Source organism: Phoxinus phoxinus (assembly GCF_949152265.1).
Source record: "Phoxinus phoxinus genome assembly, chromosome: 4".
NCBI classification, from domain to species: Eukaryota; Metazoa; Chordata; class Actinopteri; order Cypriniformes; family Leuciscidae; genus Phoxinus; species Phoxinus phoxinus.
In genome coordinates this window covers 43,556,683-43,581,682 of record NC_136879.1, presented here as the reverse complement: position 1 = coordinate 43,581,682, position 25,000 = coordinate 43,556,683, and the positions used below count along the sequence as shown (strand labels likewise).

Sequence of the window (25,000 nt, the reverse complement as noted above, 5' to 3'; positions counted from 1 at the left end):
AACACAAATAAAGATATTTTTGATGAAATCCGAGAGCTTGGTGATGATTGACAGCAACATCATAACCACTTTCAAGGCCCAGAAAGGTAAAGACATCGTTAAAATAGTCCATGTGACTACAGTGGTTCAAATGTAATGTTATGAAGCGACTAATAATAAATAAATAAATAACGACTTTATTCAACAATTTCTTCCCTGTCAGTCTCTGTTCACGTTGTAAACACAGCGCAGCACTTCCGGGTTCTGTCAGAACGCCGGCTCTCTATTGGCCGGTTCCTGCGGCAGCAGCACACGCATGTTTTTATATTTTTTCCCTTCTTTCTTTGCTGTTGTCTCCTTTATTATTGTTGTGGTTGATATTATGTGATGTATGCTTACTCTTTTGTATGTTACCTTTCTCTGCAATAAAAAAAGCAAGAAAACGCACGTGTCTGATGCTCACATGAACAGAGATTGTTGATTCAGAAAGTTCTTGGATTTCATCAAAAAATATGTTTCCAAAGATGAACGAAGGTCTTACTGGTTTGGAACAACATGAGGGTCTGTAATTAAAGGTACAATATGCAGTATTTTCTGCCGCTAGAGGGCGCTACATTCCAAACAACAACAACAGCGGTGTAGCTTGATGACGATGTGAAGGAATGATGGGAACTGTCGTTTTTAACTCCACCGTGGATGTAAATCAGACGGGGATCGAAAAATCATGTTCATGGATGAGGTACAGTTCTATTTTTATAAATGTTGCGTTTAATGACATGCTTTTATTTCATTTAAACGAATTAACCGCAAGAAAAGTAAGGTTTAAAACTAAATTGGTTATCATGTATTTGTCGAACTCATTGTTGTGATAACGCTGCGCAGTTTTACGTGTTCTAAACAATTGTTGTAAAAGTGCATTCGAACACACACATCATTTGCCAAAAGACGGATTCATCTTTATGTATAACACATGCTATATTTATTTACATGGCCATACACACCAGACGTGATAAACAATGTCAATAAACTAAACACAAGCCTAAAACAATAATACTTTCCTCACATAAAGCATAACTATTACCGAATGCTACATTTGGAATATATAAAATTGACCCGTACGTTTATCGCTGCAATCGGTAAAGAATAATTGTGTTCAGCGACTGCGCGAAACAAGCTAACGTTTGTTGCTTGATAGACGCTACAACTACAACTTCAGCATGTGTCCAGGACTCCGCGCAGTACGAGCGCAAACCGAGGGTAACGCGGATATGACGTTTGACTGGCGACTCCAGCTCACCCGCTCACACTGATTTTGGGATATTTTAATGTACAAATATTACGTATTGTACCTTTAATGACAGAAATATAATGTTTGGGTGAATTAACCCTTTTAAACTCACAGAAATAGCCAAAAAAGTCCTTGAAAAAAGTTTTTTATTTAATTTTTATTTAACCAAACTATAATTAACCAATTGATTTAAATATTTTTTTTAATTGCAAACAATTATATAAGATATCTATCTATCTATCTATCTATCTATCTATCTATCTATCTATCTATCTATCTATCTATCTATCTATCTATCTATCTATCCATCATCTATCTATCTATCTATCTATCTATCTATCTATCTATCTATCCATCTATCCATCTATCTATCCATCATCTATCTATCTATCTATCTATCTATCTATCTATCTATCTATCTATCTATCTATCCATCATCTATCTATCTATCTATCTATCTATCTATCTATCTATCTATCTATCTATCTATCCATCATCTATCTATCTATCTATCTATCCATCTATCCATCTATCCATCTATCTATCCATCATCTATCTATCTATCTATCTATCTATCTATCTATCTATCTATCTATCTATCTATCTATCCATCTATCTATCTATCTTCTATCTATCTATCTATCTATCTATCTATCTATCTATCTATCTATCTATCTATCCATCCATCCATCCATCCATCCATCCATCCATCCATCCATCTATCTATCTATCCATCCATCCATCCATCCATCCATCCATCCATCCATCCATCCATCCATCCATCCATCCATCCATCCATCCATCCATCCATCCATCTATCTATCTATCTATCTATCTTCTATCTATCTATCTATCTATCTATCTATCTATCTATCTATCTATCTATCTATCATCTATCTATCTATCTATCTATCTATATATCTATCCATCTATCTATCTATCTATCTATCTATCTATCTATCTATCTATCTATCTATCTATCTATCTATCTATCTATCTATCTATCTATCTATCATCTATCCATCCATCCATCCATCCATCCATCCATCCATCCATCCATCCATCCATCCATCCATCCATCCATCTATCTATCTATCTATCCATCCATCCATCCATCTATCTATCTATCTATCTTAAAGTAATTTGCTTTAAATCTGTGTTCGGTTCTGACCTGCTGAAGTGTGTGTGTGTCGGTGTGTTTAGAGTTCACAGAAGTGTAAAGCGGGTTACGGATAAAGTCTCAGATTGACTGTGACACTGATGCGTCTATTATAAACCATCACGTTTCTACTCGACCATGTGTGTGTTCTGGTTCAACCGCATGCATTCATGAGAGAAATGCACTGATCAGAATATAAAGTGCATCAAAATATGAACTAGCTTCATTTTCTATTCAATTCAAACTTTTGTTAAACTAAAAGATTGGTGAATAATATAATTGATGAAGATAACAATTGATGAAAACTGAAAACAACCATGATTTTAAAGCACTTTGATTTGGATATAAGATTAATCACACTATTACATGCACTTTTATGGTTTTAATCTTTATTAATAAAATGCACATGAAGAAAAAAACGATCTTTAGACATTTTCCACGACAGCCAGGAACACCATTACAGAAAGACACTGTTCTTCACTGATGTTTTATGAGACAGATCATTGGAAAGGTATCCGTGTGTAGAAGCTTCTGTGCCGCAGAATCCGGTGTAAGAAACCCTGAAACACACACACACACACACACGACACATTAAACACGCCAGAATCAAACACATCTGATCACTTCAGGCGCACACATAAATGTCTGAATGACATTAGACATCAAAACAAGTGGATTTATTCAATAAAGTTGCACAAACACACTTTAAAATCAATTTGACAGAGAAGTTTGAACAAATAAATATTTTTGTGTTTTGTTTGTTTGCGATTCTCTTCAACATGTTGAGAACTGACTTCATACATTCACCGATTCAAACACATTGAGACTTTAAACACGATGAAGAAAAGATCGCTAACACTTTAGTTCACGGTCCAATTCTCACTATTAACTAGGATATTGGCTGTTTATTACTTATAAAGCACATATTAATCCCTTATTCTGCATGAGCATATTCTACATCCCTTAAACCTAAACTTAACAACTACTTATTACACCTATTAACTATTAATAAACAGGAAATTATGAATTAATAGAGGCAAAGATGTAATTAATAGTTAGTTAATATAGAGAATTGGCCCCTAATCTAAAGTGTGATTAATAGATCCTGCGGATACGAACACTTGATCATACGGAGGACATTTATTATACGCGATACACACTGTTTATAGCCAGGTATATATATTTTACACTATTACACTATAATATTATATATACACTGTTTATCATATTTTTTGTAATGTATGTAGTTTGATAGATCCGATCAGTATTGTGCTCTGCAGACGTTTGGAAACACAAATGTCTCCACATCGTTTCGTCTGTATCAGGCTGTGCTGGTTCAGCTCGCGGCCCCATAATCGTGTGTGTGTGTGTGTGTGTGTGTGTGTGTGTGTGTGTGTGTGTGTGTGTGTCTGAGTTATTGAGGGTGACAGCGGGTCTGTGTATTAGGGTTCATGCATCAGTCCTGCAGCCTGTTTTAGTGTTTTAGCCACACTAATCTGGATTTACCATCAGCAGTGTGTCAGCACACACACACACACACACACACACACACACACACACACACACACACACACACACACACACACACACACACACACACACACACACACACACACACACACACACACACACACACACACACACACACACACACACACACACAACATGGATTCCATGTTGGTCCAGGCAGGTTTATGCTGGTAGAGCGCTGGCCTATTATTATTATTATTATTATTATTTTTCACACTGTTCTCATGTAAACCGGAGCTGGTGAAGCTGGGTCTGGTCGGAAAGCTGTCTGTATGCAAGCAGTGTTTTGGGGGAAAGCATTGTTTTTGCTTCCATATTTATATATTTAAAACATTAATGATGTAAATTAAAAACAATATAAGGTTAATATGATTTATTGAATTATATGATTATTACTGTAATTTATTTTGCCCGCTCTACTGAAATTTCTTTAATTTCTTTAATTTCTTTCAGTTTTTTACAGTCGCTAGGACACATTTCTCAATGCTTAGGTCACTTTTTCTCCACTCTCCACACAGTGAGCACAACAGAAGTGTGTGTGGGATAAACTGTGGATCATTTATCATTGCTTTGGCACAAAATACATTCAATGACGACATCTTTCAAATTACATTAATTATTTTCTCACTTCGACACAACAACCACCACAACTCTGTGTGTCTACAGGCCGATCTGCACACGCTCACACACTGATCTCAGAACTGCTCAACTTAAGTTCAGAACAATAACATAATACAGAACTGTATACGACAGCATTTCGCCACATTTCTACAGTAATATTATAATGAAATATATTTCGAATCTAAAAAATAAAAAACTATTGGACCAACCACAGCGGATTCCTGTCTCTGTATCGGTGGAAGGTTTGTACTTTGGAATTACTCAGTGCAAAAAAAGAAAAAGACTAAAATATATAAAGTATTGAAGCATCTGCATCATGTCTGATTCATTCTAGTAACAAATTGTAAACAGTAGAGATGTAGAAGAAGGAAAGCATTTACAGAGGAAAACATTGTATAATGCTCCTGTTGTTAGTGTTTTTAGGTCATTGTTTTGTGGGTGATAAAGTGTGTGTGTTGGCTGTCAACCTTTGCTAGGTGTTATGGAAGAATGTGTTGATTTGAGACATGTGTAAAGTGATTTGGCAGTTTTAGTGCTTTTTGAATGTGAAATGAACTGCTGTGCCGAACTGAACACTGGTTAGGAGAACTGTGTGAAGAGTTTTGAAAAAGTGACCTTGAGAAATGTGTCCGAGAAATGTCAGTAGTAAACTGGTAAAACGATTAAAATCCTCAAAGGAATTGTCTCCTGTTTCAAACAATCTGTAAACAATCATAAGTTTTTTCAATAACAAGGATTATGAGAAGAGTTTTCCCAACGGGATAGGTAAAACCGACTTGATAATGAAAGTTCAAAACTGAACGTTGCCATTTTTTAAGACTTTCATACCAATTTGGGAACTCACATGTGTCAAAATCCAGCAGTCAGTATAGTGTCAGGGTGTGTGCAGGCAGAAGAAGACAATGAAGGCTCCAATACAAAGTGTTTAGTTACAAATATAACTTAAGCGAAACAAACAGGCAGGATACACACACTAGTAACAAAGTTAGACGAGAACGGGCCAAGACTGACTGAACAGAGGGAAGTAAATACAGACACTGATGAACACAAACCAGGTGACACGGATGAAAATGATTGACAAGACACAGGTGATGATAATGAACTGATGATGGTAGACATGGCAACGGATGAGTGGCGGGAAAACAAAAGACATGTGACTAACAAGACTCAACAGAAACATAACAGTTACAGTACTCCCCCCTCCTGGTATGCGCGTCCTCGCGCCGTGGACAGACCAAATGCAGAGGGAGAGAGGGAACTTAGGAGGATAAAGAGGCAGACAGAGGGCAAGAGGGACCAGGGCGGAGCAGACGGAGGGAGGAGCCATGGTGGAGGTAGGGATGATGACTCCAGGGGGGCGACTGACGGGGGCGGAGCAGGTGGGAGAGGAGACCAGGGTGGAGCTGTAGAGCTGATGAGACAGGGTGATGCTGAGGGACTGGAGGGACATGGTGACACCGATGGCTCCGGCGACCGTGGCGTAGGCGGGGATCCAGAGGGCCACGTCAGAGCTGGAGTGACCGAGGACCCAGGTGGAGCCAGAGGGAGTGAGGAGCACAACTGAGCCCGAGGGACAGAGTGACGAGGCGAAACCGGAGGAGGGTAGTCCCAGGGCGAGGGCGGGTCGACGAGGGACCAAGGCGGAGCCGGAGGGAGTGAAGAGCCCAACTGAGCCTGAGGGACAGAGTGACGAGGCAAACCGGAGGAGGGTAGTCCCAGGGCGAGGGCGGGTCGACGAGGGACCAAGGCGGAGCCGGAGGGAGTGAAGAGCCCAACTGAGCCCGAGGGACGGAGTGACGAGGCAAACCGGAGGAGGGCAGTCCCAGGGCGAGGGCGGGTCGACGAGGGACCAAGGCGGAGCCGGAGGGAGTGAAGAGCCCAACTGAGCCTGAGGGACAGAGTGACGAGGCAAACCGGAGGAGGGTAGTCCCAGGGCCAGGGCGGGTCGACGAGGGACCAAGGCAGAGCCGGAGGGAGTGAAGAGCCCAACTGAGCCCGAGGGACGGAGTGACGAGGCAAACCGGAGGAGGGCAGTCCCAGGGCGAGGGCGGGTCGACGAGGGACCAAGGCGGAGCCGGAGGGAGTGAAGAGCCCAACTGAGCCTGAGGGACAGAGTGACGAGGCAAACCGGAGGAGGGTAGTCCCGGGGTGAGAGCTGGTCGACGAGGAGCCAAGGCAGAGTCAGAGGGAGTGCAGAGCCCAACTGAGCCTGAGGGACGGAGACCGGCTCGACGGGCATGACGTGAACAGTCTCTGGCTCGGCGGGCATGACGTGAACAGTCTCTGGCTCGGCGGGCATGATGTGAACAGTCTCTGGCTCGGCGGGCATGACGTGAACAGTCTCTGGCTCGGCGGGCATGACGTGAACAGTCTCAAGTTTGGCTGGCATGACGTGAACAGTCTCTGGCTCGGTGGGCATGAAGTGAAGTGCAGGCTCGGCAGGACTGACGTGAAGCGCAGGCTCTGGGCTGAACAGGACCAGCAATGAAGGCTCTGAGCCGGAAGGGACCAGCAGTGAAGGCTCTGGCCTGGACGGGACCAGCGGTGAAGGCTCTGGCCTGGACGGGACCAGCGGTGAAGCCACTGGCCTGGACGGGACCAGCGGTGAAGGCTCTGGCCTGGACGGGACCAGCGGTGAAGGCTCTGGCCTGGACGGGACCAGCGGTGAAGGCTCTGGCCTGGACGGGACCAGCGGTAAAGGCTCTGGCCTGGACGGGACCAGCGGTGAAGGCTCTGGCCTGGACGGGACCAGCGGTGAAGGCTCTGGCCTGGACGGGACCAGCGGTGAAGGCTCTGGCCTGGACGGGACCAGCGGTGAAGGCTCTGGCCTGGACGGGACCAGCGGTGAAGGCTCTGGCCTGGACGGGACCAGCGGTAAAGGCTCTGGCCTGGACGGGACCAGCGGTGAAGGCTCTGGCCTGGACGGGACCAGCGGTGAAGGCTCTGGCCTGGACGGGACCAGCGGTGAAGGCTCTGGCCTGGACGGGACCAGCGGTGAAGGCTCTGGCCTGAACGGGACCAGCGGTGTAGGCTCTGGCCTGGACAGGACCAGCGGTGAAGGCTCTTGCCTGGACAGGACCAGCGGTGAAGGCTCTGGCCTGGACGGGACCAGCGGTGAAGGCTCTGGTCTGGACGGGACCAGCGGTGAAGGCTCTGGCCTGGACAGGACCAGTGGTGAAGGCTCTGGCCTGGACAGGACCAGCGGTGAAGGCTCTGGCCTGGACGGGACCAGCGGTGAAGGCTCTGGCCTGGACAGGACCAGCGGTGAAGGCTCTGGCCTGGACAGGACCAGCGGTGAAGGCTCTGGCCTGGACGGGACCAGCGGTGAAGGCTCTGGCCTGGACGGGACCAGCGGTGAAGGCTCTGGCCTGGACAGGACCAGCGGTGAAGGCTCTGGCCTGGACAGGACCAGCGGTGAAGGCTCTGGCCTGGACAGGACCAGCGGTGAAGGCTCTGGCCTGGACAGGACCAGCGGTGAAGGCTCTGGCCTGGACAGGACCAGTGGTGAAGGCTCTGGCCTGGACAGGACCAGCGGTGAAGGCTCTGGCCTGGACGGGACCAGCGGTGAAGGCTCTGGCCTGGACAGGACCAGTAGTGAAGAGGGCTCTGAAAAAAAGTCAATCCAGTCAACTTCTTCAGGACTTTGGATGGGGACAGAAACAAGAGACTCTGGACAAGTGGACAAGTGGTCACGGCAGGATGAGACTCTGGGCTCTCGACGACTCCCACAGTGAGGGAGGATCCACATACCCACAAGGTGCGGTTGATGAACTCGTCAAAAGAGACGTGAACATCTCCCAACAGCAGCTTCTCGCCGAGTAGATCGTCCATCCCGCTCCAGAACTGCTGTTTGAGAGAATCCTCATCCCAGCTCGCGTCTTGATAAAGGTTGAGGTAAACCTCCACTTAATCTTCCAGCGAGCGACCGTTCTGAGATATCCAGTCTTCCACATTCATATTAAATTGGTCCGTTCTTCTGTCAGGGTGTGTGCAGGCAGAAGAAGACAATGAGGGCAGAAGGCTCCAATACAAAGTGTTTACTTACAAATATAACTTAAGCGATACAAACAGGCAGGACACACACACTAGTAACAACGTTACATAGACGAGAACGGGCCAAGACTGACTGAACAGGGGGAACTAAATACAGACACTGATGAACACAAACCAGGTGACACAGATGAAAATGATTGACAAGACACAGGTGATGATAATGAACTGATGATGGTAGACATGGCAACGGATGAGTGGCGGGAAAACAAAAGACATGTGACTAACAAGACTCTCCACAGTGATTCTGCTTGTTAACAGCAGGTGTTCATCACTAACGCTCCATCATCACCTATAGAGCGAATCTACTTTATTCCACTCATTGCAACATTACTTTTACTCTATAGATTGTGTCCATATTAAAACTGAGCAGTGTTTGTTTAACACTGAGGACTTTACTGTGTACCAGTAAACATGTAACCAGCAACATGCGTTTTTACTTTATTAAAAAAAAAAATATATATATATCATTTGTAAATTTGTCTTGGTCTTTATTTAACTACGAACACACACTAAGCACAGTGATATGTAACACATAAGCAAGCAAACTAATTACGGTACATTAGACGAACATCTAAATCTACAGCGTTTCAGAAATAAAACCTTTTTCCTCTTTGTGTTAATGAGAACATTATTAAAGACCAGATCATTCTGAGCAAATGTTCTACTCACCTTACTGGAAGAATGTGATTTAGGTTTTGTGTTTATAGTAAATATAATCTAAAATTAAAAACAGTCTTTGTGAGTGTATGTAAGTGTGTGTGTGTGTGTGTGTGTGTGTGTGTGTGTGTGTGTGTGTGTGTGTGTGTGTGTGTGTGTGTGTGTGTGTGTGTGTGCGTGTGTGTGTGTGTTGTGTAGGAACAGGCTGGTAAAAACTGAACTGCAGTATTTGCTAATTAGAGACATTCCTCAGGATTACACTCCCAATTAAGAATCAGAGAACCATTGTGAGACGGTGTGTGTATGTGTGTGTGTGTGTGTGTGTGTGTGTGTGTATCAGCAGTTCAGATCAGTCCAGCACCTTGTGTGACTATTTAAGAAACACACAGTAGCAGTTTGAGCTTCATCACATTGACAGACGACAGTAGAAACACACAGACGAGATCAGCATTATCACAGGTGTACAGCTGACTGCATTTTACTGTAATGTTCCAGAAACACACTGTGTGTGTGTGTGTGTGTGTGTGTGTGTGTGTGTGTGTGTGTGTGTGTGTGTGAGTGTGTGTGTGTGTGTGTGTGTGTGTGTGTGTGTTTACATCAGCAAACAAACATGATCATTACATCACATTAAACATGTTAGTAACTATAACATTTACTGTTTCTCTTAATGAAACTTCATCAAAGGCGGCCCTTCAGAGGCCCGTTTTAAAACGAAGTGAAGCATCTCTATATATATATATAGTTTTCACTTTAGTTATTAGCACAACTTCAACTTGAATATATTGTTTTTTTATGGTTTTACTTTAAGTTTACGATATTAACCCTGGTACTAATCGTAATATTTAGTTACCTCCTGAGGTGGATAATGAATATTTTATAATAATTCAGCATTTGCGTGTGTGTGTGTGTGTTTGTGTGTGAGAATGTGTGTGTGTGTGTGTGTGAGAATGTGTGTGTGTGTGTGTGTGTGTGTGTGTGTGTGTGTGTGTGTGAGAATGTGTGTGTGTGTGTGTGTGTGTGTGTGTGTGTGTGAGAATGTGTGTGTGTGTGTGTGTGTTTGTGTGTGTGTGTTTGTGTGTGTGTGTGCGCGCGTGTGTGAATGTGTGTGTGTGTGTGTGTTCGTGTGTGTGTGTGTGTGTGTGTGTGTGTGTGTGTGGGAGTGAGTGTGTCTGTGGATGTGTGTGTGTGTGTGTGTGTGTATGTGTGAGTGAGTGTTTGTGTGTGTGTGTGACTCTTTGTGAGTGAGTGTTTGTGTGTGTGTGTGACTCTTTGTGAGTGAGTGTGTGTGTGTGTGTGTGTGTGTGTGTGTGTGTGTGTCAGTGATTAAGTTTGTCTGTGTGTGTGTGTGTGTGTGTGTGTGTGTGTGTGTGTGTGTAAGTGTGTGTGTGTGTGTGTTTGTGTTTGTGTGAGTAAGTGTGTTTTTTTGTCTGTGTGAGTATATGTGTGTGTAACTGTGTGTGTGTGTGTGTGTGTGTGAGAGAGTAAGTGTGTGTGTGTGAGTAAGTGTGTGTTTGTGTGTGTGTGAGAGAGTGAGTGTGTGTAAGTATGTGTGTGTGTGTGTGTGTGTGTGTGTGTGTGTGTGTGTGTTTGTTTGTTTGTCTGTGTGAGTATATGTGTGTGTAATTGTGTGTGAGTAAGTATGTGAGTAAGTGTGTGTGTGTGTGTGTGTGTGTGTGTGTGCAATTGTGTGTGTGTGTGTGTGTGTGTGTGTGTGTGTGTGTGTGTGAGAGTATATGTGTGTGTGTAATTGTGTGTGTGAGTAAGTGTGTGTGTGTGTGTGTGTGTGTGTGTGTGAGAGTATATGTGTGTATGTAATTGTGTGTGTGTGTTTGTGTGTGTGTGCGTGAGTAAGTGTGTGTGTGTGCAATTGTGTGTGTGAGTAAGTGTGTGTGTGTGTGTGTGTGTGTGTGTGTGTGTGTGTAATTATATGTGTGTGTGTAATTGTGTGTGTGTGTGTGTGTGTGTGTGTGTGTTTGTGTGTGTTTGTGTGTGTGTGAGTAAGTGTGTGTTTGTGTGGCACGTGGAGGATGGAGGCGGATTAGTGCTACTGTTCCACTTCCTGCATTACTGCCATTCTCTTCATCAGCCTGATGCCATCTGGACACACACGCACACACACACACGCACACACACGCGTCCCCATATTAGCACTGTACCACCAGCTCGACCCCTGACCCCCATCGGCACCAGCACTGCACACACACGCACAATGTACCCAAGCACAAACAGAATCTGTTGTGCACTCATGCATGAAGGCTTACGCTGGGACACATGGCTTGAGTGTGTGTGTGTGTGTGTGTGGGGGGGGGGGGTGCGAGACGCGTGCTCAATTATAACAATCGAACTCGAGCTTATTAATCAGTCTGTGTGACTCCATATCTGCATTTAACACACACACACACACACACACACACACACACACACACACACACACACACACACACACACACACACACACACACACACACACACACACACACAATGAATATTACATGTGTTACAGTATTAATCTTTGTTAATGGTAAAATACAACGGTTCATGTCAGCTCAGGTCAATTATATAATATTAACAGATACAACTTTTGATTATAATAATGTATTAGTAAGTGTTGGCAAAAATATGATTAATAAATGCGTTAGAAGTATTTTGGTACTTTATTTTACGGTGTCCTTGTTACATGTTAGCATAATTACAGTACCTAACCCGTGTAGTAAATTAATATTACTCGGTACTTGAATGTATAATTACAGTGAAACAAGGACACCTTAAAATTAAGAGTAACCATAATGTTATTGGTATTTTAATCTTAAAAGCGTTACCTCAAATATTAACCTAGTTTACATCACACCACTAGATCTGAAATAAATGGTGTAGAAACTATTTTCAGTCAGAAAAAAAAAACCTGAAAATAGATTTTCTTTAATAATCGTTGTAACATACTTAAGCAAATCTTGTTTTCAGCATTGTGTCCTGAATATTTTTAATATAAAAAAAAAAAAAATTAAAGACCTACTTATTTTTAACTGCATTTTCTTAATATAATTTTGTTTCTTGCTGTTTTTTTTTTCTTTTTCTGTTCTAGTGTTTTTACCTGTGTACTTGTAGCACTTTGAGAAGTGACTTTCACGTGTAAAGTGCAATACAAATAAAACGTATTATTAATATTTATGCAATAAGATTATGGTGTTATTTAGTGAATAAAGTCCACTCTCTGTGTGTCGGGTCCATCAATCAGTTTGAGAGAAAGTTACTTTTAAAAGTAATGCGTTACAATGTTGCTTTACTCCTTAAAAAAGTAACTAATTGCCATATTTAGTTCGTTTTTATGGAAAGTAATGCGTTACAATACTGAAGTGTCCATTGAAAGCACACTTCAGAATATGAATATGGCAGAATATGATTAGGATTGGACAATATTTGGTCGAGACACAACTATTGAAAATCTGGAATCTGAGGAGCAAAAAAATGTAAACATTGAGAAAATCTCCTTTAAAGTTGTGCATTTATGTTCACGATTGTGCTGCATTCACTCACAAAAATACATGTTTTATATATTTACGGTAGGACATTTACTAAATATCTTCATGGAACATGATCTTAATATCCTCATGATTTTTGGCATAAAAGAAAAATGGATAATTTTGACCCGTACAATGTATAGTTGCTATTGCCACAGATATACCCGTGCGGCTCCAGACTGGGTTTGGGATCCAGGGTCACATTTATTCGCACTATAAGCGCAACAGCAATAATTTTTTCAAATAAGTCAAATAAGTTTTCAAATATGTGATGTTTATCTAAAGTCGTTTTTGCTTATTATTGAATCTGATCATTGAAGGTCAGCCTTTAACATTGGTTAATAAAGTGAGATTAAATACATAAAGTATATTTGTGTAATTTAACATTGAATTTGCCTTTCACTGTCTTTATTATTTTGAGGAATACTGAATAATTTTTTGTGCCAGTAAAACGAGTAAATATTTGCTCACATTAGTCTAGAGCTTCAATAACATGTTCACACACAACGCCTCAACACTCATGATTCCTCTCAGCGTGAGCACAGGAGAGCTGTCACTCAACACTTGGGGAAAAGTGACTTATTTGAAAAAGTGACCCAGATATTTGTTGTAAATTTAAAAGTTACTTTCTAGTTACTTAGTTACTTAAAAGTAATCTGATTATGTAACTTGCGATACTTTTAATGTGTTGCACGTAACAATATATTCACTATATAAGAGCAGCTAGTGGTTTAATGATTGAAAACACACACAGTCTGCAGGGTGAGTGTATACCAGAGCTACAGCGCATGTCGACCTGCATAATCTCAACACACACACACACACACACACACGCACGCACACAGACGGCCACCTGCTGCTGTCTGGATTATCAATCTGTCTGAGTCCAGATGCTTCATATGTCTCATCAGCTCTTCTATGAATGTCTTCAAAACAATCACTAAACGACATCATCACATTTCTCACAACTGCGAGTTTATGTTTTAGATTTAGTAATTTTACATGCAAATAAGTTTTAAACGAGAGAAATGGGTAACACTTTATTTTAATGTCCTTGTTACATACATTACATGTACTTACCATAGTAATAACAGTAAATTATGCATAATTACATGCAACTAACCCTCAAACAAACCCTAATCCTATAGTAAGTACATGTTGTTAATTAATATTACTCAGCACTTAAATATATAATTACAGTGTAACAATGACTCCTTAAAATATAGTGTAACTGAAATTATATGGTTAAAGATTCTTTAAAAATTTTGGGAACGATTTTATTTATATTATTAATTAATTTTATTTAGGTAACACTTTACAATAAGGTTTCATTTTTTTTAAGTTCACATGAATTAACTATGAATAATATTTCTACGGCATTTATTAATCTTAGTTAATGTTAATTTCAGCATTTACTAATACAGTATCTGTTAATATTATTGGTAACACTTCACAATAAGGTTCCGGTTACAGTTAGGTTACATTAATGGACCTGATATAAATGTTTTATAATTAATTAATTAATTAATTAATTAATTAATAAATATGAATAAATTATTAAGTAATTAATAAATACTGTCATAAGTGTATTGCTCATTGTTGGTCTATGTTAATTAACTAATGAGACCTTATTGTAAAGTGTTACACTTTATTTTAGTGACCTTACACTTGTTACATGTAGTAATTACAGTAATTATGCATAATTTCATGCAATAACCCTGTAGTAAGTACATGTTGCTAATTAATATCACTCTGTTACAAGCACGGATGTCTAATATGATGTGTACTTTATTTTTTTTTTGTGTCTTTTACACGTTAGATGTAGTTACTATAGTAATTTGTATAAATTGGGCTTAATTACATGGAACTAACCTTAACCCTAATCCTAAGTGCATGTAGTTAATTATTATTACTCAGTAACACTGTAACACGGACACCTTAAAATAAAGTGTAACCAAAAACGAAGCTTTAGTTTTTCTGTTCTATGAAAACAAACCCTTGAGTAACCGCTCTGAACACTTTACAATAAGGTTCATTAGTTAATATGAAGAATGAACAATACTTCTAGCATTTATTAATCTTAGTTAATATTAATTTCAACATTTACTAAAGCATGATCAAAATCAAAGGTTGTATTTGTTAACATTACTGTGTAAACTGACATGAACAAACAATGAACAGCTGGATTTTAATTCACTAATATTAACAAACATGAATAAATACTGTAACTTATGGTTAGTTTATCGTAGTTACACACTGCAAAAATGCTTTTCTTACTTAGTATTTTTGTCTTGCTTCCAGTCCAAATAGCCTATCTAAATATTCTTAAATCAAGATGCATAGATGAGTAAAATAACATAAGGTATGTCTTGTTTTTTAAGATATTGTGGGGAATTAATCAAAATTAAGTGTTGTTGCTTTAAAAAAAGCTAAATTATCTGCCAATGTGGTTAGAAAAATAATCTTAATTCAGACAGACACAGGATTATTTTTCTAATAATTTAATCAAAAAAATTTTTTTTTGCTTTTTTTAATTGCAGATTAATTTCCCCAGAAAACAAGACTTAATATCTAATGTAATTTTACTACTTTGGTAAGAATTTTTAGATATTTGGACAAGACAAAACTCCTGAGTAAGAAAATCTTTTTTTTTTTTTTTTTTTGCAGTGCATTAACTAATGTTAACTAATGAACTTATTGTAAAGTGTCACCAACACACACAACCGTAACATCAAGATGTCTAATAAACACACAAAGCACACGCAGAAAACAGCAAGTTTGAGACACTGAAACATGAGGAGAATAAGCCCCGCCCACTCTCTTCCTCTGCCTCTTCCTCCGCTCGGCCCTTTTCTTTCAGCTCATCTTCACACACACACACACACGCACACACACACACGTACCTGTCAAGCGTATCACATATGTCTCATTCTCATGTTCTTGTGTGCATCTCCTCAGTTGTGCGACACTAAACTCCACACTAAAGTCTCTTCCCTTCATTCTCTCCGTCTCTCTGTCGCGTCCTCTGCTCACAATCACACTACAAATGCCTCTTTCCCCTCTTTATCCCGAGGTAAGATACTTACTTTTCAGATAAAGCATATTATGACAAATCGGCTGAACTGTGTGTGTGTGTGTGTTATGCGTGTGTATCCAGTGCTGTAAATACCATGATAGGGTGTTAGAGAGAGCAGATTTACACAGCTGATGCTTGAACATTTTGAGCGTGTCCAGAGGAAAATGAAGCGCAAACATGGCGCTCGCAACACCAAAGCCACGGTTCGATTCCCAGATCAGACGTGTGCCATGAATGCAAGTCGCTTTAGATAAAAGCATCTGCCAAATACATGAATGCAAACTCTCTCTGACACATTTACTATCATGCATTTGACAGATGCTTTTATCCAAAACAACATATCAATATACTGTATATTAGCATGAATTCCCAATACCCGTGATCTACCGTTTAACTAATAAACAGTGTTGGGCAAGTTACTTCGAAACAGTAATGCGTTATTTATTACTTGTTACTGTCATTTCAAAGTAATTCGTTACATTACAATATTACTGTATTTAAAATGTAAGGCATTACACTACTATTGCATTACTTTTAAGTTACTCTCACCAAAATAACTGCAAATATGGATTTGGCAATCTAAATGTAGTGTATGATGCTCAATTAGCTCATTACACATCCAGTAGAAGGTGATGTGGTATCCGACTGAGCTTGGACACATAAGAAATTTTACCATGATGTACTATAGTACATACCATGGTATGCCATAGTAGTACCATGGTAGTACCATCTAACCATGGTACATACTATATAGTACTTCAGATATTATCATGGTACCATGGTCATTGCATGGTACTGTAGATGTTCCTATGGTACATAGTATGGTACCTCAGATTTACCATGATACCTACCATGGTACATACCATAGTACCTCAGATATAACCATGGTACATACTTTATAGTACTTCAGATATTATCATGGTACCATGATAATATCTGAAGTACTATACTGTACAGTATGCTACTATGGTACATAGTATGGTACCTCAGATTTACCATGGTACATGCCCTAGTACCTCAGATAAGTTATAACCATGGTACATTCTGCCGTACATATTACCATGGTACATACTACCTCAGATATAACCATGGTACCTCAAATATTACCATGGTACTTTGCATGGACGCATGGTACAGACATCTTTTTACTTTAAGCCCGGGGTAAACTTTAGGCTTAAACTTTAGCAAAAATAAAAATAACTAATGAATAATAACTAAGCCAAATATTTTTATTTTATTTTAATTATTATTGTGAGTGACTGCAGTAGTGTGGGCATAGGCCATTTGGTCTATGAACGATTCATAGATCTCCAAAATCAGTTTTAAATGTATAATTTAATATTAATTAGATTTTTATTTAAGTAATGTTCTAATTCTAGATGTTTGTAAATGCTGCATGATTTTGACGTGGTTTAATCAATGGCCGTGCGCGTGAACTTTGAACATTCATGTCGCTTTCAAACACTGGAGCGGCCGCGGCGCAGAGTTGCCATGGAAACGACGCTGGACCACTGCGACTGGTAAGCACAGCAGCAACTCCCTCTCTCGCTGTTGAGATTGAGAATGTACTATCCGCTGCAGGCTCACTCATCTCGGCTCTGTCTGATTAACGTACAGGAAGTGAAACATTTTGCGCGGACGTTTCTCCTCTGCTGATCTCGCGGTGATTTTGGCGAATTTGTATGAAGAAGAAAAAAACCACCACTTTATTCCAGGTTAACTAACAATGCTTGTAACGCGCGTTACTGACATTTGTACCGAGTAAAATATTACCTTTTTTCCCCCTGTAATGCCTTACATTACCGCGTTACAGCAAAAAGCAATGCATTACAGTAATTAATTACTTTTGTAACGCGTTACTCCCAACACTGCTAATAAACAAGTGTTACTGAAGCGTCTTTCCCAATAGAAAAGAGCATCACTGGTCAGATCTCCTGCGGGCCTGAAAACACCAGGCCTGAGTTCAGCTCACTCCAAACCCTCTGTACGAGACACGAGAGAGGCTTTCACACACATCTAACTCACATTATACTGAACGCTCTGATTTGCAGCACCAGAACTGATCAACACATGACAAACACACACATGTGCTAGATCTACACACCAATAACAAGAGTGACCGGACAATTTGGGTCTGGGCATGTAGCATTACAAGCTGTGTGTGTGTGTGTGTGTGTGTGTGTGTGTGTGTGTGTGTGTGTGTGTGTGTGTGTGTGTGTGTGTGTGTGTGTGTGTGTGTGTGTGTGTGTGTGTGTGCTTGTGTGAGTGTGTGTGTGTGTGTGCTTGTGTGAGTGTGTGTGTGTGTGTGTGTGTGAGTGTGAGTGTGAGTGTGTGTGTGCTTGTGTGTGTGTGCTTGTGTGAGTGTGTGAGTGGTGTTTTTTAGGCCCTGCAGATTAAATACTGTAAGCTTCTTATGTGGTGGATGTGTCCTTAATTTCAGTCAGCTCTGGGTCCTAGTGCCACTCGCTCACGACACATGGAAAATTCCAATACAACACACCACAGATGGATGGATGGACAGATAGATAGATAGATAGATAGATAGATAGATAGATAGATAGATAGATAGATAGATAGATAGATAGATAGATAGATAGATAGATAGATAGATAGATAGATAGATAGACATACATATAGATAGATAGATAGATAGATAGATAGATAGATAGATAGATAGATAGATAGATAGATAGATAGATAGATAGATAGACATACAGATAGATAGATAGATAGATAGATAGATAGATAGATAGATAGATAGATAGACAGATAGATAGATAGATAGATAGATAGATAGATAGATAGATAGATAGATAGGTAGATAGATAGATAGATAGATAGATAGATAGATAGATAGATAGATAGATAGATAGATAGATAGATAGATAGATAGATAGATAGATAGATAGATAAATAGATAGATAGGTAGATAGATAGATAGATAGATAGATAGATAGATAGATAGATAGATAGATAGATAGATAGATAGATAGATAGATAGATAGATAGATAGACATATAGATAGATAGATAGATAGATAGATAGATAGATAGACATACAGATAGATAGATAGATAGATAGATAGATAGATAGATAGATAGATAGACATACATACAGATAGATAGATAGATAGATAGATAGATAGATAGATAGATAGATAGACATACATACAGATAGATAGATAGATAGATAGATAGATAGATAGATAGATAGATAGATAGATAGATAGATAGATAGATAGATATAGATAGATAGATAGATACACTCTTAGAAGAAAAGGTTCTATAGGCGCTTCGTATTTGGAACCCCTAAAAGGTTCTACACTCTTAGAAAAAAAGGGTTCATTGGGGTTCTATATAGAACCATAGGGTTCTTTACTCAACTCCAAAGAACCTTTTATGCTAAAAAGGTTCTATAATGACAAGAAAGAACCCTTTCTTGGGTTCTGTAAAGAACCTTTTAGGGGTTCCAAATACGAAGCGCCTATAGAACCTTTTCTTCATAATCTCTAACACAATTGATTATTTAAATAACATTAAATAAGGTGGTAGTTCCAGAAAGCATTTTTACTTTGCAATAAAAATGACTTTTTTCAAGAAACCTCTGTTTTTGTCCATAGCTATATTTAAATAACTCACATATTTTTACTTTTTGCATTTTTAGAGAAAGGGGTCAATAGTACAGATTAAAAGATAAAGTATAGGAAACTTGTTCAGAAAGTGTTGATATCTCACTGTGAACACAATATTATAATTGTAGACATTCAGCGTCTAGATGTGTGTGTGTGTGTGTGTGTGTGTGTGTGTGTGTTAACTGAAGCAGAACAGGTGTGTTTCTGAGTGAGCGCGTGCATGTTTCTGAACGTTTCCCCCCAAATTAAAACAGTTTCAACTCACCAACTTTCCTGCAGACGCGATGAATCCTGTGATGATGAAGATGACGAAGATGAAGATGATGATGATGATGATGATGACGACGAAGACGCGGGGTTCTCCTCGTGTACTCCGCCAGTTTGACACGCGGCCTGCTGAAGATATGACAGAGATATGACAGATATGAAAGGTCTGAACAGAGGCTGTTATACTGTCTGTGTCTCTTTATATCTGCTGATAAACCCCTTATAGAGTTTCTGTGGATTTGAAACTAGAAGAAATCCGATTCAATTAACAAGCGCAGAATCCGCTTTACACGCGCTCATTTACATCCTGACAATCATATGACAATACTGAGATCTCAAACTCCCGCCAAATCACACAGTTCTGCAAAACTGAGTACACAATATAATAACACTATAGCCTGAGTTACTGCAGACAAATGAAGACAAAAGATAAACTAGAAAGCTTTAAAACGAAACGAGCGGATGGATTTCAATTATTATTATGTTTCTTTCTTTTTGGAAGAAGAACTAAAACACCAACACATAGCTTAATCATTTCATTAAATACAAAATATTACATCAGAAAAATAAAAATGTATTATAATAGTTTAACCTAGGCCATTAATATTTGTAATTAACACGTGCAAAACGCGCTTTATTAAGGAAAGCACATCGAACTCAAGTCTAAAGTAAATATAAAATCACAACACAGATGATGAATTTATTAAATGAACATTCACATTCATTAGGCTATAATACAAAAAACAGCAGAGAGAGAGATGGTGGATATTTGTGGGATTTGTGGAACACTGGGTCCTTTTGTTTCTCTAATCCCGTTTGGACGCGCGCGCACACGCACACACACGCACACACACACACACTCCAATTATTTCAGTATTTTGCAGCGATGTGAAATAATGAAATGTGTTTTTGTGCGGCTGTGACGTGTAATCTGTTCTCTGAAACTGAGCCATGAACGCGCATAACAGTTTCTTTAAATCGACCAGACCTTCATCACATCTCAATCATCACACTGGACCGGACACTCGTTTCTTCTTATCACTGAATTTCTGATGTGTCAAATAAATATGAAGGTCAGACAGGCCCGTTCTTTATTTCTGCGAATATTTTAGATATTTAGAAATAATTAGGACACATCTTTGAAATGAATAAACTCTTTAAATAGCGAAAACCAAACGTAGGCTACAGAGTTATGAACAATAATAACATTAATAGAACGTTCGTTCAAAGTGATCTGAAAACGTCATTCATGGGAGAAAAAATTCCAGTTAGATGTTCATCTAACGATTTTTAAATGTTACCAATTTCAGAACGTTCAGAGAACATTCAAAAGTAACATTCCTATTCTGTTTGAAGAAACGAAATGGAATGTTCGCTTAACGTTCGAATAACCAATAAAACTGACAGTGCATGTGAAGTCTTTAACGATGTTCTCAAAACATGAGCACAAAAACAGACACGTAACGTTTTTATTTCAAAAATATTTTAGTTGGATGTTAATAAAATGGAATGTTCCCTTAACGTTCGCATTCGGTTTTTTAAAAACTGGATCTTTTGAACGTCCAGAGAATAACTTAACGGGAACGTTTAGCAAAATATAGGTTATATTTTGTAGTGATTTGTTGCGTTGTAATACAAGCGAGTGTTAGTATGGATAAATAAATAAATAAATAAATAAATAAATAGAGGAGTTCTATAATGTGAGCAACAAACACTAACAACACAGTAATTTACTTTACTTTTTTCAAATACATTATACTTGTAATAATGATCTTGTATTGTGTTTTTTTTCTCCATAAACGCAATATATAACTTCTTGAATCTGAAAGAAGAGAGAGAGAGAGCGAGAGAGAGAGAGAGAGAGAGAGAGAGAGGAGGGGGGGGGGGGGGGTGCGGGGTGGGTGGAAGGAGGGGTTTGTTCAGGTCTTGTTCTTCTCTAATTAGCCGCCTCCTCCTCCTCTTCCTCACTTCAACACTATCAGACGGAGACGGAGACACGCGCACCGAGCGAGCGAGCGAGCGCACCGAACACCCGAACACCCGCACCGGACACACCGATCGCTGATCCCCGCTGGAGCTCACAGACAGACTCTCACATCAAAACAGAACAAAATAACCTGAAACTGACAGACAATCAGCCTGCGTAAAACATAAAGCTCCATTTCAGACAGAAACAGACAGAAGGAGAGAGAGAGAGGGAGAGAGAGAGAGACAGGAGGAGAGAGAGAGAGAGAGACAGAGTTTATAGTCATGATGTCCTACATGAAACAGCCTCATTACTCCGTCAACGGCTTGACTCTGTCCGGAACCGGGATGGATCTCCTGCACTCCGCCGTCGGATACCCCAGTAAGTGCTTATTTACCTGCGTTTGCTTTTTTGGAATTTATGCATTTTCCAAGTCAAAATGTGAATTTATAGGTCAGATGTGACATTTAATGTGCGTAAAAATTATATTTAAACTGCGCATACAATTATATTTTAATGCGCGTAAAAAGTATTATTAAAACTGCGCGTAAAAGTGCTGATCGGCTTATCCGTAATATTCATATTATTTTAGTAGTTTAAGAAGCGACCTGGAACCTGGATTGCTAACAAGTATTTATGAATATAAATGCGCTCAGAAGCGTGCTGAAAACGTCATTATATTATAACATTTTTAATTAATGATTTACTTATAAATATGATGTACACTCCCTTTTGCTTCTCAGAATCATTAAAAAACATTTTACGTTTATTAAAGATAGGATATCACGACTAAATAGAGCTACTGCAATCGAAAATATATAAAGTTTATATAGGCCTTTATATCGAACTTAATTTTGAATTTCCCATGTATATATTTTTTCGAAATAATTTGTTAAAAATCGAATATTAAGTCAAAGCAACGAATATCCGTTCAAATGAGCTGTTAAAATATGAAAATGAGAGCGATGAACTAAAATGACACGCATGTGAAAATTCACATCGACAGTTTCAATTGATTTATTTTAATTGTTAAATTATTAAATGCTATTTATAAGACGGCTTGGTTTATTTAGTAAAAGTCTGATAATCGTTGAGCCAAATGCGCAATAATTATAATTGTGAACACGGATAAATATAATAATTAATGCTGCTTATTGAGATAATTCATGCGAGTTTCCCGTTTTATCAATTGCAGTGAAACCTTTATTAACTCACAGAGTCATAGATATTATATTATTTCAAGAAATTAAAAAACAACGTGTCGGTTAATTAATTATCAGGTTTATAGACTAAGTAAAAACATTTATAGATACAACATAAATTCTTTATTTTACAAGAGTAATAAAAAAATACGATTACAATTATATTTTTGAACATATTGTGGATAGATAGATAGATAGATAGATAGATAGATAGATAGATAGATAGATAGATAGATAGATAGATAGATAGATAGATGCACATTGAAGACAAGATGTTGAAGTGTTGGTGTTTTTTCAGACACGCCACGCAAACAGCGGCGCGAGAGAACCACGTTCACGCGCGCGCAGCTCGATATCCTCGAGGCGTTGTTCGCCAAGACGCGTTACCCGGATATATTCATGAGGGAAGAGGTCGCGCTCAAGATTAACCTGCCCGAGTCCAGAGTCCAGGTGAGGCCAGCACACACACACACACACACACACACACACACACACACACACACACACACACACACACACAGTTTTTTTTTTAAATACCGTATTATTAAATGTTGAAATTAATATGAACTAAGATAAATAGTTGCTTTAAAAGAGTTGTTCATTATTAGTTCCTGTACTAACTAATCTAGTTAACAAATGTTAACAAATGGAAACTTATTGTAAAGTTTCACCTATATAGTGCTGTCATATCAATCAATCACGATAAATCTATATATATATATATATAGACACAAACTTTATAAACAAACTTTTATGTTAGATGTGATTAATCGTGATTAATCGATTTGATGTGTGTGTGTGTGTGTGTGTGTGTGTGTATACATACATACATACATGCATACATGTATATATATATATATATATATATATATATATATATATATATATTAGTGCCATTAAATTGTTTAATCACGCTTAATTGATACATTTTTTGTTGTTGTTGATTTGTATTCTGAAATAGTGCTGTCAAGTCAAATCGGTTGGCCGCGAGTAATCGATTAATCATGATTAATCGTTTAATCACACTTAATCGATTATTTCTGTTTGCTGTTTATTTGTATTTCTGATGTGTGTGTTGCTCATGTGTTTATGTATGCACATATACACTACATCTTTCATGTGTCAGAGAGGCATCCCAGGCGTCCTGTAGCGTAACCGGCTGTGTGTTTTCCTGCAGGTGTGGTTTAAGAACCGGCGCGCCAAGTGCCGTCAACAGCAGCAGCAACAGACCAGCGGCCAGACCAAACCCAGACCCCCGAAGAAGAAGTCCTCGCCCGCCCGCGAGCCCAGCGTGAGCGAGGCCAACACCGGCACCAACTACAGCCCTCCTCCCCCCCCACCTCCCCCCGGGACCTCCATCACCCCGAGCTCCACCAGCGCCACCGTGTCCATCTGGAGCCCGGCGTCCATCTCTCCGCTGCCGGACCCGCTGTCGGTGTCCGGGACGTGCCTTCAGCGCTCCGGCGGGTACCCCATGACCTACACACAGGCCCCGGCGTACGGGCAAGGCTACGCCACCTCCTCGTCCTACTTCACCGGGCTGGACTGCAGCTCGTACCTGTCTCCCATGCACCCGCAGCTGTCGGCCACCGGGGGCGCTCTCAGCCCCATCACCGGCTCCATGAGCGGCGCTCTCAGCCAATCACCCGCCTCGCTCTCGTCCCAGGGCTACAGCGCCGCGTCACTGGGCTTCGGCGCTGTCGACTGTCTAGACTACAAAGACCAAACGGCGTCCTGGAAACTGAACTTCAGCGCCGCGGACTGTCTGGACTACAAGGACCAAAACTCCTGGAAGTTCCAGGTCCTGTAGGGCGTTTAGAAGGGAAAGTCAGTGCACTCTTCAAATGTAAAGGTTCCAAATGGCGTAACGCCGTAAATGAACACTTCTTATTGTGCATTTTGCGCAGTGGAAATGTTAAAGAGGTTCTTCATGGAAGCGTCGTTTATTTTTTTAAGAATCAGAGTGATCACGTCAAACTCCCATATTCTGAGGCGTTCTGAGGCACAAATGAAGCGTTTTGAGTTCTGGACAGAAGTGAAAACTGACTGGAGA

General features: G+C 39.9%; 2 protein-coding genes and 1 long non-coding RNA gene across 3 annotated transcripts in view; 2 read left to right on the top strand and 1 right to left on the bottom strand.

Moving 5' to 3' along the window:
- Window positions 1-25,000, top strand: part of LOC306997685 (NLR family CARD domain-containing protein 3-like) — a 377,651-nt gene that overhangs the window by 20,498 nt on the left and 332,153 nt on the right. The window lies entirely within an intron of this gene.
- On the bottom strand, window positions 2,796-15,844 carry LOC306997714. Its single transcript, XR_013797436.1, has 2 exons — window positions 15,709-15,844; window positions 2,796-2,986 (listed from the first exon to the last, which is right to left on the bottom strand). It is a non-coding gene; the product is annotated as an uncharacterized lncRNA (long non-coding RNA).
- otx5 (orthodenticle homolog 5) overlaps window positions 15,734-25,000 on the top strand; it is a 10,479-nt gene continuing 1,212 nt past the window's right edge. Inside the window, exons 1-4 of the mRNA XM_079611097.1 lie at window positions 15,734-15,878; window positions 19,792-22,126; window positions 23,246-23,397; window positions 24,125-25,000. The exon at window positions 24,125-25,000 is cut by the window's right edge and continues 1,212 nt beyond it. Coding sequence (XP_079467223.1) covers window positions 22,030-22,126; window positions 23,246-23,397; window positions 24,125-24,757 — 882 coding nt within the window. The 5' untranslated portion in view covers window positions 15,734-15,878; window positions 19,792-22,029 and the 3' untranslated portion in view covers window positions 24,758-25,000. The remainder of the gene's footprint in view (window positions 15,879-19,791; window positions 22,127-23,245; window positions 23,398-24,124) is intronic.